The 16,169-nt window shown below is 41.1% G+C and overlaps 2 protein-coding genes across 2 annotated transcripts; both read right to left on the reverse strand.

The window, feature by feature from the left end:
• Positions 1-1,980: 1,980 nt before the first annotated feature.
• ASNSD1 (asparagine synthetase domain containing 1) lies at positions 1,981-6,737 on the reverse strand. Its single transcript, XM_009959766.2, has 3 exons — positions 5,274-6,737; positions 3,475-3,656; positions 1,981-2,340 (listed from the first exon to the last, which is right to left on the reverse strand). The coding sequence occupies exons 1-3, from the start codon at positions 6,735-6,737 to the stop codon at positions 2,085-2,087; spliced, it is 1,902 nt and encodes a 633-aa protein (XP_009958068.1). The 3' UTR covers positions 1,981-2,084.
• Positions 6,738-6,759: 22 nt separating this feature from the next.
• ASDURF (ASNSD1 upstream open reading frame) lies at positions 6,760-10,939 on the reverse strand. The gene is made up of 4 exons (XM_086465186.1): positions 10,853-10,939; positions 9,275-9,328; positions 8,662-8,737; positions 6,760-6,830 (listed from the first exon to the last, which is right to left on the reverse strand). The coding sequence occupies exons 1-4, from the start codon at positions 10,937-10,939 to the stop codon at positions 6,760-6,762; spliced, it is 288 nt and encodes a 95-aa protein (XP_086321312.1).
• Between the last annotated feature and the right edge of the window lie 5,230 nt (positions 10,940-16,169).

Below are 16,169 nucleotides of genomic sequence, written 5' to 3' on the forward strand. Positions count from 1 at the left end.
AGTCCACTGGTAATCTCTACTGAGTGCTATTGCATCTTCTGAAGCCAGCCAACTAGAAGACATGGTGGCACGTAATTCTTGCTACTTACTTCTGTCAGACTTCACAAACAATGCACCAGTATTTTTCTGTGCTACTAAGTTTGACGAGCAGGTTGTCTCATCAGCTCATTCAGCTCTAGGGAATGCTTTTACGAGGCCTGTGCACTCTTCAAGAACATTCTCTGTTTTCTAAAATACAACACTTAGAAAGGCTCACAAAAAAAGACAGAGAATCTTACTTAATCAAGAACTATACTAGTATTTGCAAGAAAACAATAAAGCTCTTAAGGACAAGACTAAAAGACAGTAACATTCCTGTAGGTTGCTCTAAAATATTACAGAACGTGATTTCAATACATCAAGTATTTTAAAAAGTCTTCTGTCCCTTGGAACCAAACACTTGGTCAAGAAACTCTATAAGTAATAACGTATACCATAAATAATAACAATAAATTAATTTCTTACGAGTAACTGGATAAATGGAAAAGTTTGCCAACACAAAATTATATGGTTTGTTTCTACTACCTAAAACTTTTTAGAAGCCTTCCAAAATTATTTCTTATGTTTCTCTTAATATCAGAGGCCTCTTAGTTTGGAAAAGAAGCTATATACCAAGGTATAAAAAGCACAACTTTTTTTCTTAGGGTCCTAGGTGACACATAACTTCTAGGAATACTGCAACACTACTGCAGTGATAATAATGGACAATAGTTGCATGTCATCAGCGTAATGTTCCTCTTGGTCCAACCTCCACCTGGTTTAGAGCATGATCAAAGAACTCTTGCAAACATCCCAGGGTAAGGTACTAGGGAGTCAATTTTCCCCAGAGTGCCAGTAAGAAACCTGCCAGTGCTCTGAAACAGTTTTTGTAATAAGTATTTCTTTACAGACTTGACAAGTTATTTTGAAAATCTGCTTACACCCTTAGAGATACTTTGTAGGAATAGATACATTATGGTTGGTACGAAAATTATTTTTTTCCCTGGTATAATTTTTCCTTTCTCTACTTAACTGGACAAACATAACAAGTAGAACTGTAAAGTAGCATGTTGAGTACTAAGCTCCAATCTTACCAAAACCACTGGAGAGCATGTATCCAGTTTTTCTTACGTTAACTTTGCAATCCTTCCATGCACAATTAGAAAAACAAGCTAACTCAAGCTTCCCTTCAGAGGAGGTCCATTCATACTGCTATCTGAGCCCCATGATTGCAGCCACACACTCACTCACCCAGAGTGCTTTTTTTGAGACACCTTTATTTTTTTGTTTTGTTTAAAAGCGATCTTCCTAAGTACACAATGGATGCTTTGCAACTTCAGAAGTAAAAGCAGAAGAGCTAAAGCTAAAGGAAAGGCAGCAAACTAGGAGCCAACGAGGGACAAAGAACAGCCTGCAGAGAGCTTCCCAGTTTCTCTGGGAGCAGGAGCTGCAGGCTGGGGACCACCAGTAAACCCAGGCCTGCAGAACAGGCCAAGGACGGGCAGGCTGCTCAGAATGGCCCCAAAACACCCAGGGGGTGTGTGTGGGGTGTCTGCTTAAGTAATGAAAGGGCAAGCATGATGCTTGGAGGGCAGATCTCCAAGATGAGACAAGGCCCGAGCCCCTCAGCTCTTTTTGGCTCTGGCAACCCAGACCAGCTCCTCACCGTGCCACTCCCTTCTAAAACCATAACCCAAACCCTCTCCTAAAGCACAGCTGCAAGACCAGCCCTGTCGTACAACAGAGGAAAATCTACTGTACTGAATTCCATATACGTGACAGACTGGACAGGTTCAATACACCTTTTGCGACACTGACATTGGTTACGAAGGATGGGAAAGCCAACCTGTCTATCCTCTCTTCCCCAGAACCCAGTATTCCCTTCCTCCCCGAGGATGCATTCAGTGAGTCTCTAGTACAAGCACACATCTACACATATTACTTTGATGATTAATAATAATGTCCAAATGTGTAAAAAGACCAGACCAAACATTCTAAGAAAACACCAACTATTTACTGAATTCACATATAGGATAAATGCAACATCTCAAGATGTAGCTTTATAATTAATCTACAGAAGGTAACTTCAGTCTGCTGCATGTGTCAGATGCTTTTTCACTGCTGCTCTCCAGTTTTGCAATCCGAGACCCAAACTGTACAGCCCTTTTTGGCAAAATGGTTGAGGCTGTAAGGCCAAACTCCCTGGCTGCAAGGCGCAGAATCAATTTCTCACCAATTCCTCGAGGTAAATTCAAGTCAGCTTTTTCGGAGATGGGCAGAGAATTGAGGAATGAAACAACATCTTCGTCAAGAAAAGGAAACCTGAAGGAAAGGTATACAAAGGGAAAGACCCTTTAAAAAGTTCACACAAATAGTCATGATTTTCCCCTTTACCACATGCGAAGACTTTGGAGTCTGTGTCAATTTGTAACTATAGATGTACCCTAAATGTTAGTGTCACAGTACTGAGGCAAGTCTCCAAAGCAGTTACACCATCTTGGAGAACGACAACATAATATACATGTTTAAACTCAGAAGCGTGGAAGTTTTCAAAAGTCAAGCAAAGAAAAGAGTAAGAACAAGCACCAGGAATGTTGGTTTATACAAATAAAAATTATGAAGAAAATCAGAAAATACAATGGAAGAGCAAGACAAATTTTAAAGTAACACTTCTCAAGATAAGTTCTAAATAGCTAAAAATACAGTATGAAGTTACACTGAAACAAAACAAAAATATTTACACAACAAATTCTGGCAACATTCCAAATTCCAGGCATTCATATCTAATCACATGCATGATTAACAGCATTGCCTGTCCACCACTTTAACTGTTTTTTTTTGCTAAACCAAAGATGTGCAATTAAGAACAGATTTGGAAAAACGCTGGCACAAAGATCACGTGAAAAGACCTTTCGTGCACCTGAGTGGCCTCTGCTACCAGACAACACATAATTTTTTGCAAGTTGGTGGTAGCATGTAGGAAGTAAACACTAATAAAATTATTTAACTATTCTGACTTAACAACCAGGAAATGCAGCGGATATTGATCACCCCTTTACTACATGGACAGGAATATGTGGCTTCTCTGTTATGCTGTCATCCTCCTAAGTCACTCCCCAAATGACTACACTGGAACACTTCAAAGTTGTGCAGAAGACTGTTCCACTTAAAATAATAAAACCAACTTGATTTTGCCTATTTCAACATCTGTTGCTGCTTCTAGATGGAAATCTAATGTTCAAGTTGCTGAATTTCATTAACTAACTCTTCCACAGTACCACAGACCACTTTTTAAAAAAGAAAAAAAATCCACAATACTGCACACATTAACGAAACTGCAACAGAACTTAAGAGACAATAAAATGCACAGAAGTTTCAGTTAAGCTTTCTGCTGGAGTGTTAAAAGCAGAATCTAACTGGCAAAACCAGTTCTGCTTCATGTTGAAACAGTAATACCTGGCTTCTTTTCCGTGATCACCAATAATCCTGTCATCTCTACCAAGATTTCTAGAAGAAATGCGACCTAACTCCATTTCAAGTTCTTTATTCAGACCCTTTAAGCCGTATTTTTTGAAGCAAACGCGATGTCGAGAATACCCAGCAAGCTGTTCATCTGCTCCAATTCCTGAGAGCACGACCTAAGAAAACAGAGTAACAGAAATCTTTCTTACTATCTATGCAAGACAATAATATGTAACATCTTAAGTGTTTAACTACATCTTAAGGAGCATAACTTTAATACATATCTTCTAAATATATTACCTATCACGATGGGATGTGCCTTACATATTTACAGAGCCTGAAACAGTTCCCAATAAAGTCACTGGGAACTTGAGGTAGATTCACAATCAGACCTATAAGTACAGACAAACATTTCTACCAATGCAAGGAAAAAACATCAAAATAATGCTGTATGCATCACAAATACACCTGTATCTTTGAACAATGTATTTGTTAGTTTCTATTGCAATAAACAGCATTTGTTGAACATTAACCTTTATCAAAAAAATTGTTGCCACAGATTCTGTGATATGTCCCACATTATAAACAGTTACCTGAACGTACACCCGGATTACTATTAATTTACCAGCTACTGGCTTAGTTACAGCTGCATGATGCAAAGTAAAAATGTCTCATATTGTTCTGTGTACTCAATAAGTACATAAAATGTTATCAAGAGAAAAAACGCTACTACATCTCATCCACTGCTGTGCCTTCAACAGCAATTCACTATGAAGAGCCAAGTATGTTTTACTAATCTGACACCTGCTAGTGGTCAACTAATTTTTTTTACCTGTGCACACTAGTAACTAACTGATAGGAAAATGGCACTTCATGTTTTATTAACTCATCACCCATTACAACACATTCTGGACTTAAGACAAATTTGTATGTTTTGCAAATCTGAGATGCACATCCTTAAGTAGATCAGTCAATTAAACCAACTGTGTTGCACAGCAGTAGTTTTTAAACAAACTACTGCATTTGTTAGGGTTTTTGCTGGTGGTGGCTTTACGATCTAGCAAATAGTAGAAAAGTAATAGCAGCCTCAAAAAGCAAAGGCAGCAGTGAAGTGCAAACTCCTGAAACTGCAAACAGTTTACTCTTCCCTACACAAACCATCAGGAAATTGGGAAGTGATAAGGAAGAATGAAATTCCCAAGAAAATCATCCAGTTACTAAAAAGGTTTTACTTCATCCTACTACATACATGAAAATAAGTTACAAAAAGGAAAGAACTACTTTTTGTCGTTCTGCCATTCAATTGGACTCCCAATTACAAAAAATTCCAAGTGGTCATCTTTGCCATTATTATTTTCTATTTTGTCACATCAAAATGCCTAAATAAGAAGCTAGTAACTTTACAAGGGCTGGGATGCTGGCACAAAACAATATTATTTAATAATTCATTAACATTTATCTCTAAAGTTGTTAACCTATTCAGTTTGGACTGAATAGCTGTTACTCACTACTGGAGCTGAAACAACAAACATGATAGATGATGGTTATTATTTTTTTCCTGTTCATACTGCCACTTGTTCAAGCTCAATAAAAAGCCATACACATTACATAAGAACTGAACAAAGCTCCAACTCCAGAATTACACAGATTGTAATTACAGAATTATTCTACACTCTGCCACTGAATTTCAGAAGCCTTATGAATATTGAAAACCCCTGCTGATTTCTCAAACAACAGAACCGTTGTTACATTCACAGGTCAAACGTAAGGCAGAAAACAAAAAACATCAGCACCTTTGCAGGGCTTTTATAGGGTTTCAGTTCTCCTTGGTTACTAATAAAACCCTCCCCTCTGGAAGCAAACCAAATTGCACAGCCAATGCTGTCATCCAAGACTGTATCCAGTGGATAAATTAAGTGATTGATGCATTGTCGTCTCATTTTGTTCAATTCCTCTGGTGTAACATTAATTTCCACAAAGTTCCAGGTTCTTGAAGGGTTAATGGCTTCCAATTCTTTCAGTCCTGCCCTACCAGTGATTCTGTCAGGAACATCAAAGTAAGATAAATGAGCACCAGTTTTAGCATCAAGATCTTGACAACTTTCTTGAAGCCAAAGCCAATCAAGCTGTACTTCCTCAGTGGTATCCTTTTGCTTAGCTCGTTCTTTTATCATGAAAGCTACATTGAGAAGATCAATGGGTTCCCCTAAAGGCACATGTTTATCAGCAAGGGCTGCAATAACCATGGAATCAATGCCACCCGAAAAGAGCACCGCAACATGTGCTTTCCTATTAGACACGCTTGGAACTTCTCTTGTTTTCTGATTTTCATCTCTAAAGAGAGATAAAACACGTCTCTTCACCGCTTCACTTAAAACATCAATAAACTGACAGACTAAGTTTTTCTTGTGTTCCTCTGCAAGAAATCCTTCAAGGGTTTCTACAGAAACCATAGGGATGAAGTTGCTAACAGTACCCGGACATTCGCCTGAAGCTTCAGAAATTGTTTTATTTAAGGGGACAACTGGTGCTCTGAGACATAGTTTTGATTCATTCATCACAAGACGTATGTGGTTTGGTAAGTCTTTTGAAACCTCATCCAGAACATTAATGATTATTTCTTCTACTGGTTTCTCTGTGCAGCTGTACTTCCACGGAAACAATGTTAAAGATAAAGATTTAGTTGTTGTACAAGCTTTGAGATCAATTTTGAAAATTCCAGATGCTGGGACTTCTTGCCATTGGTTACCTGATTCGGAATAAACACTTACAGATGTGAGACAGAAAGCGCTGTCAACCTCATTACTGAATTGCCAAAGCAAACTACGCCGACCAAAATAATCTCTACCAAACCATAAGCTGTGTCTAGAGGCTTGATAATAAATAAAAGACCACGGACCCTGAAGCAATGAAAAGAGAGATAAAATGTCTGCTTCGCTACTGCATAACGTAAGATGATGAAACATTACTTCAGTGTCATTCTCTAGATTTCCTACATGCACTCCATTGAAAATTTCTCCGTTCCAGAGAAAAACATTGTTATTGGCATCTTCCAGAGGCTGAGGAGTCACCAGTCCCCTCAAGTGAAGCACATGACCAGAAAACAGACACTCATAAGAGAGATCAGACGCAGTTTTTATCAACTGCTGGCTACTGTCTGGCCCTCTTCTTTTAAGACGGCAAAGTATGTCTTCGTTAAAGAAACCACGAATGGCATGCTGGCCACTCAGGGTAACAGCGCAACAAATACCACACATTGTGACTCTCTATTCAGATGCACTATTTCTTGATTTTCGTCTTTTCTGAATTCTCCATCTCCTGATGTGCCTTCTTTAATTCATCTAATGTACCTGCATAAGAGAAAAACACATGAATAATCAATTTCACAAACTGCGAAGTTTGAGTTTATGAGTAGCTAACTTTAAGAGCATATCCAAGAAATAAGTAACTCCTGCCACTTGTTCAATTAAAAAGATAAACATGAAACACTAAGCAACAAAAGTGCTATGTTTGTGTTACATCAATACTACAATAACATCTTTGTTGGTGACATGGACAGTGGGATTGAGCGCACCCTCAGCAAGTTTGCTGACAACACCAAGCTGTGTGGTGCAGTCGACACGCTGGAGGGATGGGAAGCCATCCAGAGGGACCTGGACAAGCTGGAGAGGTGGGCCTGTGCAAAGCTCATAAAGTCCAACAAAGCCAAGTGCAAGGTCCTGTACCTGGGTTGGGGCAATCCCAAGCACAAATACAGGCTGGGGGATGAAGGGATTGAGAGCAGCCCTGCGGAGAAGGGCTTGGGGGTGTGGGTGGATGAAAAATTGAAATAAGCCAGCAATGTGCGCTTGCAACCCAGAAAGCAAATCACATCCTGGGCTGCATCATAAGCAGCACAGCCAGCAGGTTGAGAGAAGGGATTCTCTCCCTCTACTCTGCCCTGGTGAGACCCCACCTGCAGTGCTGTGTCCAGCTCTGGGGCCCCCAGCACAAGAAAGACATGGACCTGTTGGAGCGGGTCCAGAGGAGGCCACAAAGATGACCAGGGGGCCGGAGCCCCTCCTCTGTGAGGACAGGCTGAGAGAGTTGGAGTTGTTCAGCCTGGAGAAAAGAAGGCTCTGGGGAGACCTTAGAGCGGCCTTCCAGTGCTTAAAGTGGGCCCGCAGGAAAGGTGGGGAGGGACTCTTGATCAGAGAGTGTAGTGACAGGATGAGGGGTAACAGTTTCAAACTGAAAGAGGGGAGATTTAGATGAGATATTAGGAAGAAATTCTCTACTGTGAGGGTGGTGAGGCACTGGCACAGGTTGCCCAGAGAAGCTGTGGCTGCCCCCTCCTTGGCAGTATTCAAGGCCAGGCTGGATGGGGCTTGGAGCAACCTGGTCTGGTGGAAGGTGTCCCTGCCCATGGCAAGGGGGGTTGCAATGACATGATCTTTAAGGTCCTTCCCAACCCAAACAATGCTGTGATTCTGTAGCTCACTGTAGCTTATTCCTCTTTAATTATATAATGAGTATTATTTTTTTTTCCCAAAGAAAGCCACACTACAAGTATAAGAATTAGGGTAACAGCCAACTATTGCCTACATGATACGATTTACACATTTGTAATAATGAGAAAAGTAACCTGTCAATTAAAATGCCAACACTACTAACTCATATCAAAGGAAAGAAAATGAAAGTAGCAATTGTTCATTCCAGAAAATAAATTTATACATTTCTAACATTTGTTCAATCATCAACTCTCTGTATCATCCATTCTCCTATCTTTGTAATTCCACAGACCCATTCTTTCAACTACCTAAAGATTTCTGGCTTCACCTCCAGTTTAACTTGTCATTATTTTCTTCCTACTCACCCCATGCAATTTTTACATTTTATTTTTTTTTTAAGGGACAAAGTGCTATACAGCTTCCCAAAGGTCACTGAGAACAGTGACTCCTCTGTGGGGCTGACATTCTTCCTACATCTTTGGCACTTGCTCTTTTACCACATCTGTATATCAAGTGCAAACACTTTCACATTTATCCAATCCAGAAAAACAAGCATGGGCCAAGTGTGTCTACTTTGTGTTTGAAATACAGTTGCCAGTTTTTCATTTTAACAAACTCTGAAATCATTAACAGCTACAAATATTGCTTTTACATAGTAACTACTTGGTCAACTTTTACACTGCAAACTTACTTTTGCATTGAGATAGCGTTTCTGTTCGGTCCACAAGGAAGAATATGTTGCTATTGGGTTGCTGCCTATAAACTTTCTGTAAAATAAAAACACCACTGCGTTAAGTGAAAGCAACAAACTCTGGCAACCACAATGCAGCAGAAGCTGATCTCAGTGCACCAAGATACCCCTTCACTTTTATGCCAGAAGGGAAAGTTCTGCCTTGACCACCAACATTCTAATGTTGTACCATCAAAAGCATTTCATGGTCAACTCATGACTTGTCTGCATTTCTCTTTTGCTCACACATGACGGATTATATTCTATTTTCAAACACACACACATGAAAAATAAGAATACTTCAGGAAATCTTCTGGTTAACTTAAGCATCTTAATGAAATAAGTCAAATAAAACATAAAAAAAAAGAAAAAAAACCAAAGTGTACTGTGTTACACTGCACAAGCACACACAATCAAATAATTTGGAGGATAAATTATTCTGAGAACAGAGGACCACATCTGTATTAAAATAAATTAAAGACAGTGTGGTCCGATTTTATTTCCCCTCTTGTCTCTCCGCTTACTTCCCTGATGCTAAAATGAAACAGATAAAAGCAAATTTGGAAATACTTACCCGGTTCTTCTTCAAATTAGAAAGCTCATCAACTACAACCTTCTGCTCTTTAATCTGAAAGGCAAAAGATGCAGTTCAATTTACTTATCGAAAACAAACCACTGTATTATAATCCTGGTGGTGAACACGCTTACTGATATTTTAAGACAGCTACATGCATATATAATTGCTGTTCTCCAAATCGACTGCTGCAGGCAAAGTGAAAGTAAGATATAAAAATGAAATACTTAAAATAACTGCTCTAGAAACAGGTTACCTTCCATGGATTGATATTTCTCCTACTCTCAAAAGCAATCACTACTGGGAAGCCAGAGTACCTCTAGCTATTTATAAGTAGAGATCACATTTTTCCCTCAGAAGAAAAGAAAATATCAAATAACTTTAGAAAAAAAAATTAGCATAATATCTACTTTATAATCACAGGTATTCTCCAGCTTCAAAACGAAACCAATAAAAACCCACCCCCCCTAAAACTGTATTAAGAGCAATGGAAGCCTTTTTATTGCTCTGCAGTTTTGCACAAACTAGTGAGATTTACCACTCTGTTCAACTGTGCTGGCAGAGGTGGCAGGTATTGCCATTTTACAACTGCTGTGAGTGCTAAACAGCAATCGGAAGCATCACCAGAAAAGCCAAAACAGAGCAAAATCTGGTCAGCAGGCACTTAATGCTTCCCGTTAGAAACAGCCAATATGGTTTTCTTTGCTCTTCCTTTGTGTCGCCTGGAATTGGTGCAACAGCAGAAAGCTGCCTCAGGGATGTTCTATGTGTGACCTGCTCTAGGCTAACCTGCTTTGGTGGGGGAGCCGGACTAGATGGTTTCCAACCCCTGCCATTCTGTAATTCTGTTAAACTGAACGCGGCATACAGAAAGCACAACTTTTCCAGCAGCTACATCAATGCCTTATTTTTACAATTCCAAGAGACAAAACAGCAGTGTCATCTTCTGCTACGGACAAACCCAACCACTTAAGCATACCAGAAATGACAACCCGCAATACCGTTGTCCCAGCTTTACAGCTTCCCCAGCAATCAAAAATACCACCGACTGGATGCAATATGGCCAGGAAGTTACTTTCTGAGGGAAAGCAGTTCCATAGGACTTGATAGATTTCATACTAAAGCAAGTTATTAGCGCCGCGGAAAACAGAGCAGATGCACGAGAAGTGCCAGCCTCTGCGACTGAAATCCCCCGGGACTTTTTGAGCACACAGGGCTGAAGCAGATACTACAGAAAAAAAACCTCTCTGCGCCTCACGGGACACTCCAAGTTCAGCCTGGAGCAGCGAGCACCAAAAAACCGATCTGACAAGAGAGCTAACAGCGACGCCGACATGATGTCGCTACGCGACAGCCCCTCTCCTCCGAGCCCTACCACGAAAGCCCCGCACCACGGGAGCGCCGCCTTCCCGGCGGGCCTCGCCCTCCTCCGCTTCACGCCGATCACACCCGAGCTCACAGGCTTCTGGGGGCCCCCACCCCGGCCAAGGGCACCCCGGGGATCCGCGGGGGGGGGACACTCAGGGCCGAGGCCTCAGACGGCGCCGCCAACTGCCGCCACCCCCCCCCCCGGCTCACCCTCCAGCTCAACTCCTCCTTGCGGCGCAGCCTCGCGCTCGCGCCCTCCCCATCCTCCTCCTCCTGCCGCGGCGCGCGGCCCGACATCCCCCAGCAGAGCGCACCCCACCGGCGGCGGCACCAGCAGCTCCACGCGCCTCACTTCCCAATGTGCGCATGCGCAAAGAGCGCGGCGAGGGCGAGCGCGCATGCGTGCGACAGGGCGGCTAGGAGGCCCAATCAGCAGGCGTAACTGAGGTGGAGGTCCGGCCCCGGGAAAGGGCGCACGGGAATCGCACGGTCGCGGATAGTAGCTCGCCCTTGAGGGCGCTGGTGAAAGTGCTTTCTGGAATGAGGGCCTTGCAGGGCGAGAAGGAAAATAAATTCCCCCCGCAAATAAACACCAAAAAGGAAGCGCTTTGCTTTGGAGCTGTTTGGTGTGCGGTGAGCCTGGGCTGCCGTCAGGCAGCTTGCTTAAAGGTGTTCCAGAGGAGATACGGATTGCACAATATTTACCGATATTAAAATTACATCGTTTCCTCTTTGGTAGGATGGTCTTAATATTTCTCTCTCTTTTCCATTCTGCTGTAGGTAGGTCACAGCGATGCATCTGTTTTTATAGACTGGGGAAGAAGTTGTTTGAGTAGTATAGTGATGGTAGCCCAAGGACAAATAATATTATGATTTACTATCGTACATAAACTTAGGCTGAGAAATGGTAGAAGGAACCAATTACTGTGATGAGAAGGTTTTGAAAATTTCTTCCAGTAGCACCAATGAGGAACAAAAAAAAATAATTTAAGATGGAGTTTGACTTACAAAGGAACTACACACTCCAATCGTTAAGTTAACTGGTGAATGATCTGTGTATTAGGTAAATGGAAGTCTGCTGATTTTCATGGAAAATATGCTTATTTATGAGTATTAGTGGATGTCGGTGGGAACTTTGGGTAAGACACTGTCAAGGCAGTTGATGTAGGAACATTACAGTTATTTTTTGTCTCATGTTATCTCTTTCCCTCATTTTAAATATTGTCCAATTATTTTAAAGACTCAAGAGTCATTCCACCTCAACATGAGGAAAAACTTCTTTACTCTGAGGGTGACAGAGCACTGGAACAGGCTGCTTAGGGAGGTTGTGGAGTCTCCTCTGGAGATATTCAAAATCCACCTGGACGCAGTCCTGTGCGACCTGCTGTAGGTGAACCTGCTTTAGCGGGGGGCGGGGTTGGACTGGATGATCTCCAGAGGTCCCTTCCAACCCTTGCCATTCTCTGATTCCAAACTTAGACTGCTACCGATAGCTCAGATGGGATAGAAATCTCATCTAATCCATTGTGCTACTGGTTGCACTGCAGATCTTGTGCAAACCTTCATGAAAATTTCGTATTCGAAATATTTGGGACTATAGTAAGTGAGGTAGGAGTGTTGACTTTGCTGCTTTGTGATTTGTGTCTCACATAATCATGTGTTATGTATTTTGATAATACTTAGAGCTTGTGAGCAAGATTACATCTGGATTTGGTAGTGTCCATGAACTTGGATGGAATGGCCATGGTGTTGATTGGAATTTTTGGCAGTGGTACAGGGGGAATAAGGATTTTGGCTTCTCGTGGAAGCATGAAAAAAGACAATTTGGCTATAAGAATATTTAACAATACAGTAACTTGCAAATGTTATGCTTATTTGCCTTAAATAGAAAGAGAAACTGAGATTAGAGTTTCATAAAAGGTTAGTCTTCCTTTTCCGTCCATCTGCAGCCACACACTTCTGCCTCCACCCTTGCATGAACATGGCTGCTTGTGGGATTGTGTGGTGAGACAAGTTAGGTAGCTGATCCGACTTTCTCTGCAGCGTACCTGTGCTTATGTTATTCTGGCAGTCCTAAAGCAGATTAACTGAAGCTTCTGGGGAGCAGTTGCCTAGGGTCTGAGAGGTTCTGGGGCTGCTTCTTCGAATTCTAGAAGAAATACGTATACAACAGTTTTGATGCTGTTGCTCAGTGTGCTTTGTAGTTTGTCACTCTTGTTCTGTGGAGTAATTTGTTTAACCTGAGTACCTCCCAACCCTCTGCTGCCTGAGTATTTTATTTGCTGATGATGTGTTACGAAGGTTGATGACCAAATAACCCAATGATCAAAGTACAGTTTCTGTACTGATGATCCTTTTCATGTTCAGTAATAAATACAGTTAATATTTATTAATCAAAAATTCATCACTCTGCTCCTGGGAATGTTTCATTGGGTGGTTCATAACAGTGTTGATAATGGTCTTGAGGCATAATAGTGAATGTGGAATGTTTCCAACTTCTGGTCTTACCACAAATTGATGATTCTTCTACTCATACAGAACATGCTTTTGATATGTCCTTTTTAAAATGAAGGGATTCCTACGACATCGTTACTCCTGAAATTGCCCACATTCATATCCACAATAAGAGCAGCTGTGTTTAAAACTCAACAAAGGAAAACGTGCAGAGCATGTTTATCTTCCCGTGCAGAGCGGTGACATCTTAATTCAACCTTGTTTCAGGGCGGCTGTCATTCTGTTGTTTGCGATGTGCTTGTGCTGTTCATTAGGCAGTGGTGTGGTGCCTCAGGAGCTGATCTGGCAGACGACTAAGTGGGCAATGTAGTTCAGTGATACATCTCTGGTCAATCTGCTTGTGTCTGTGCACATCTCTCATGCCACCTCTGGTGCTCTGAACTATTTCTAGCATAAAACTATTTTGGGGAGGTTAATAATGCCTGAAACAATGTTAATAAAGTATCAAGGAATATTTCAGAGTCTTAAAGTCCTCACATTTCAGCATATGGAATCTTAAAAAATATACAAAATAACACAAATTAGCCAACACACGATATAAACAGTTACAAAACAGGCAGTAGTTACTGATGCCAGAAAATGTTTGAAGTTCCTATCATTTGTTAGCAAACACATGACCAAAACAGTATTCTTAAATAACCAAGCTCAAGCTCTGACAGACTGTTGTTAAAAGCACGCTGAAAATGCTAGGCCATCCTTCTGAAAGCTGATATCAGACTTGAAAACCTCTTTTCAAGATGTTATCAGTACATTTGTGTCAGATGATTTTATGGATGTGAGAGGCATAGGGTAGCACTGATAATGCCTTGGGGGCTTAGCAGTGCCAAGTTTCCAGGCTTTGCTGTGGGCTAGAATCTGCATGTACTCTGTATCTAAGCTGATGCTTGGTAACATGTTAAGCCACGATAACTTGATTGTGGGTTCAGACTTGAGTCATTTTCTAGGTTCAGCTCTAAGTGACTGCAACCTGAGGAAACCTGTCATGCTTTAGAAGAGCCACTTGTGAAGGTCCTTGGAACTGAACAGTGCCAGGACAATTGTAGCTCTAATGTTGGCCACAAGGGAGCAAGCTGAAACTGTGCTGTCTGTTTGGTGAATCCAGAGATAGTCAACAAAAGAATGGGGCCTGGGATATAAGACTGGCAGGTTAGGTCTCTAGAAGGGGGAGCAAGCATGGTCAGAGGGTATTTGCATTTATGGCTTTTTGTCTTTTTTGGAACATTTTCAGTTGTGATCCTGGGTTATTTTGTAATCAGATGTTGTAACATCAGAATCCATGTGAGTAAATTCTGAGATGTAACGTTGATCTCTACATAAATTTCTCAGTTGAACCTATATTTTAGTAACTTACTAACTAATACCAGTCTAAGAAAACTAAAATTGTTGAAATTAGTTGGGTTTACTTTATGGTAATCCTTCTGCTAATTTGATTGATATATTAGGACTTGAAGGTGTTAGGGTAGTTTACACAATCAGGGATCTGGATCTATGTACTGGAATCTATGTAAAGCCATGGTTTGTTTCTCTAGGTTAAGGATCTAGGTGATCAATTGCACAAGAAACCTTCAAACCCTCTAATCATTCTACTTTAAAAGTTATTACTGCAAACAAAACAATGAGTCTGAGCACTTTTATGAGCTTGAAGTACAGTCAGTTTTTTAAGTATTTACTTCTGATACACTGTTAAAGCAATCTAAGAACTCCTTTGCACAAAACTTCTGCATGGTTCAGATGCATAAAATTCTTAATTTTTAATTAAATGCAGAATTTTATCACTTTCACATGGAAGATTTTTAAAGCTGTTGTGAAAATTGCTGAGAACTTGCATAGCATCAGTCTATCATTTTTTACAATCTGATTGCATTCCTTAAAGCTTCTGAAAGTGCTGGACCAAGCAGCTTGTTTGTAAAATACTCCCAGCGTAGTCTTGTCTGATGATTTAAATAAAAGAGGGTTTAAAAATGGACTTTTCAAAGTCCATGCTGTGCTCTTCAGTGTAATACTGAAGTAACTTTAATGAATACAAGGGCCTTTCTCCAGGTCTTATGTTGCTGTAGCTAAGAACACAGTTTGACCTTTAATTCTCATAGTCTTTCTTTCCTTAGTGCAGAACACCTTGTTGTGCACTCTTTAAAAGAGAGTTGAGAAGTTCATGTGAGTGGTAGTTTGAGTTAGAAAGGTAGAACTAGAAGATTTGGTTTTGTCTCTTGATTATGAACTCTCTTTTGTTAATAGAGAGTTCATAACCTGGCACAGCAGTCCCTCACATGCTTTGTATAACCAACACACAGGTTTACTGTAGTAACAGTCTAGTTTGAATATGGGATCAGATTTCCAGATGTATATTTTGAGCAGTGAATGTTCAGGGATCTTAAAAACAAATCAAGTGCTCTGTCTTACAACAGTAAACATTTTGTTTGCAGTATGAAGCTGGAAGCCTGATGGCTGGAAGATGAAAGCCCTTCTGTTGATGGCCACTAAGGAGCAGGGGTATGAGTGGCTTAGGACTGCTTGGGAACACTGGATGGACCTGTGCCTTATCTGGGTTACCTTGGGGTGGGCCATCTTGATGCAAAATCAGATCAGTGCTAACATTTCTGCCTGGTGAGAAAAGGAAAAGAGAACTGCACCAAATACAGTCTGAGTGAAGAGTCAGCCTGCCCAGTAAGTCTGCTTTTTTGCAAGCTCAGCTAGGAAGCCTGGAGAAAACTAGAGGGATAATTATGTGCTTGCATCTATTTCCTATTGGGAGTGCCTCCCTGACAGTAAGTACCGTGTTTAATACTATGTCCAACTGATATTTTCTTGAAGATGAAACACAGATTAGATTGCTTTGAAGGACTAGGCAGGCCTGAGCAGGATGGGCTGAAGGTACAGAAGTAACAGGCTGCTTGTGTTACTCTAGTATGGGTCTCCAGAATCAGGGACTTGGTCATTTCGGCTGAGAGGGTTTACAGCCCCATGAAGCATGTTCCCATACACACAAAATGGACCTGCCTAAGTGGGAGCTTGG

The sequence above is a fragment of the Leptosomus discolor genome, chromosome 5, assembly GCF_034619465.1.
Source record: "Leptosomus discolor isolate bLepDis1 chromosome 5, bLepDis1.hap2, whole genome shotgun sequence".
Lineage (NCBI taxonomy): Eukaryota > Metazoa > Chordata > Aves > Leptosomiformes > Leptosomidae > Leptosomus > Leptosomus discolor.

Bases quoted from the DNA above. Each gene is read 5' to 3' on its own strand.
- ASNSD1 (XM_009959766.2), bottom strand. From the start codon at position 6,737: ATGTGTGGTATTTGTTGCGCTGTTACCCTGAGTGGCCAGCATGCCATT. The intron at 3,657-5,273 runs GTGCTGATGTTT...CTGTTTTCTTAG, and splicing joins CCTATAAAAGCCCTGCAAAG to GTCGTGCTCTCAGGAATTGG. The intron at 2,341-3,474 runs GTATTACTGTTT...CCTTTCCTTCAG, and splicing joins GATCACGGAAAAGAAGCCAG to GTTTCCTTTTCTTGACGAAG.
- ASDURF (XM_086465186.1), bottom strand. From the start codon at position 10,939: ATGTCGGGCCGCGCGCCGCGGCAGGAGGAGGAGGATGGGGAGGGCGCG. The intron at 8,738-9,274 runs GTAAGTATTTCC...TTTATTTTACAG, and splicing joins CTAATTTGAAGAAGAACCGG to AAAGTTTATAGGCAGCAACC. The intron at 6,831-8,661 runs GTAAGTTTGCAG...TCTCTTATGCAG, and splicing joins AACGCTATCTCAATGCAAAA to GTACATTAGATGAATTAAAG.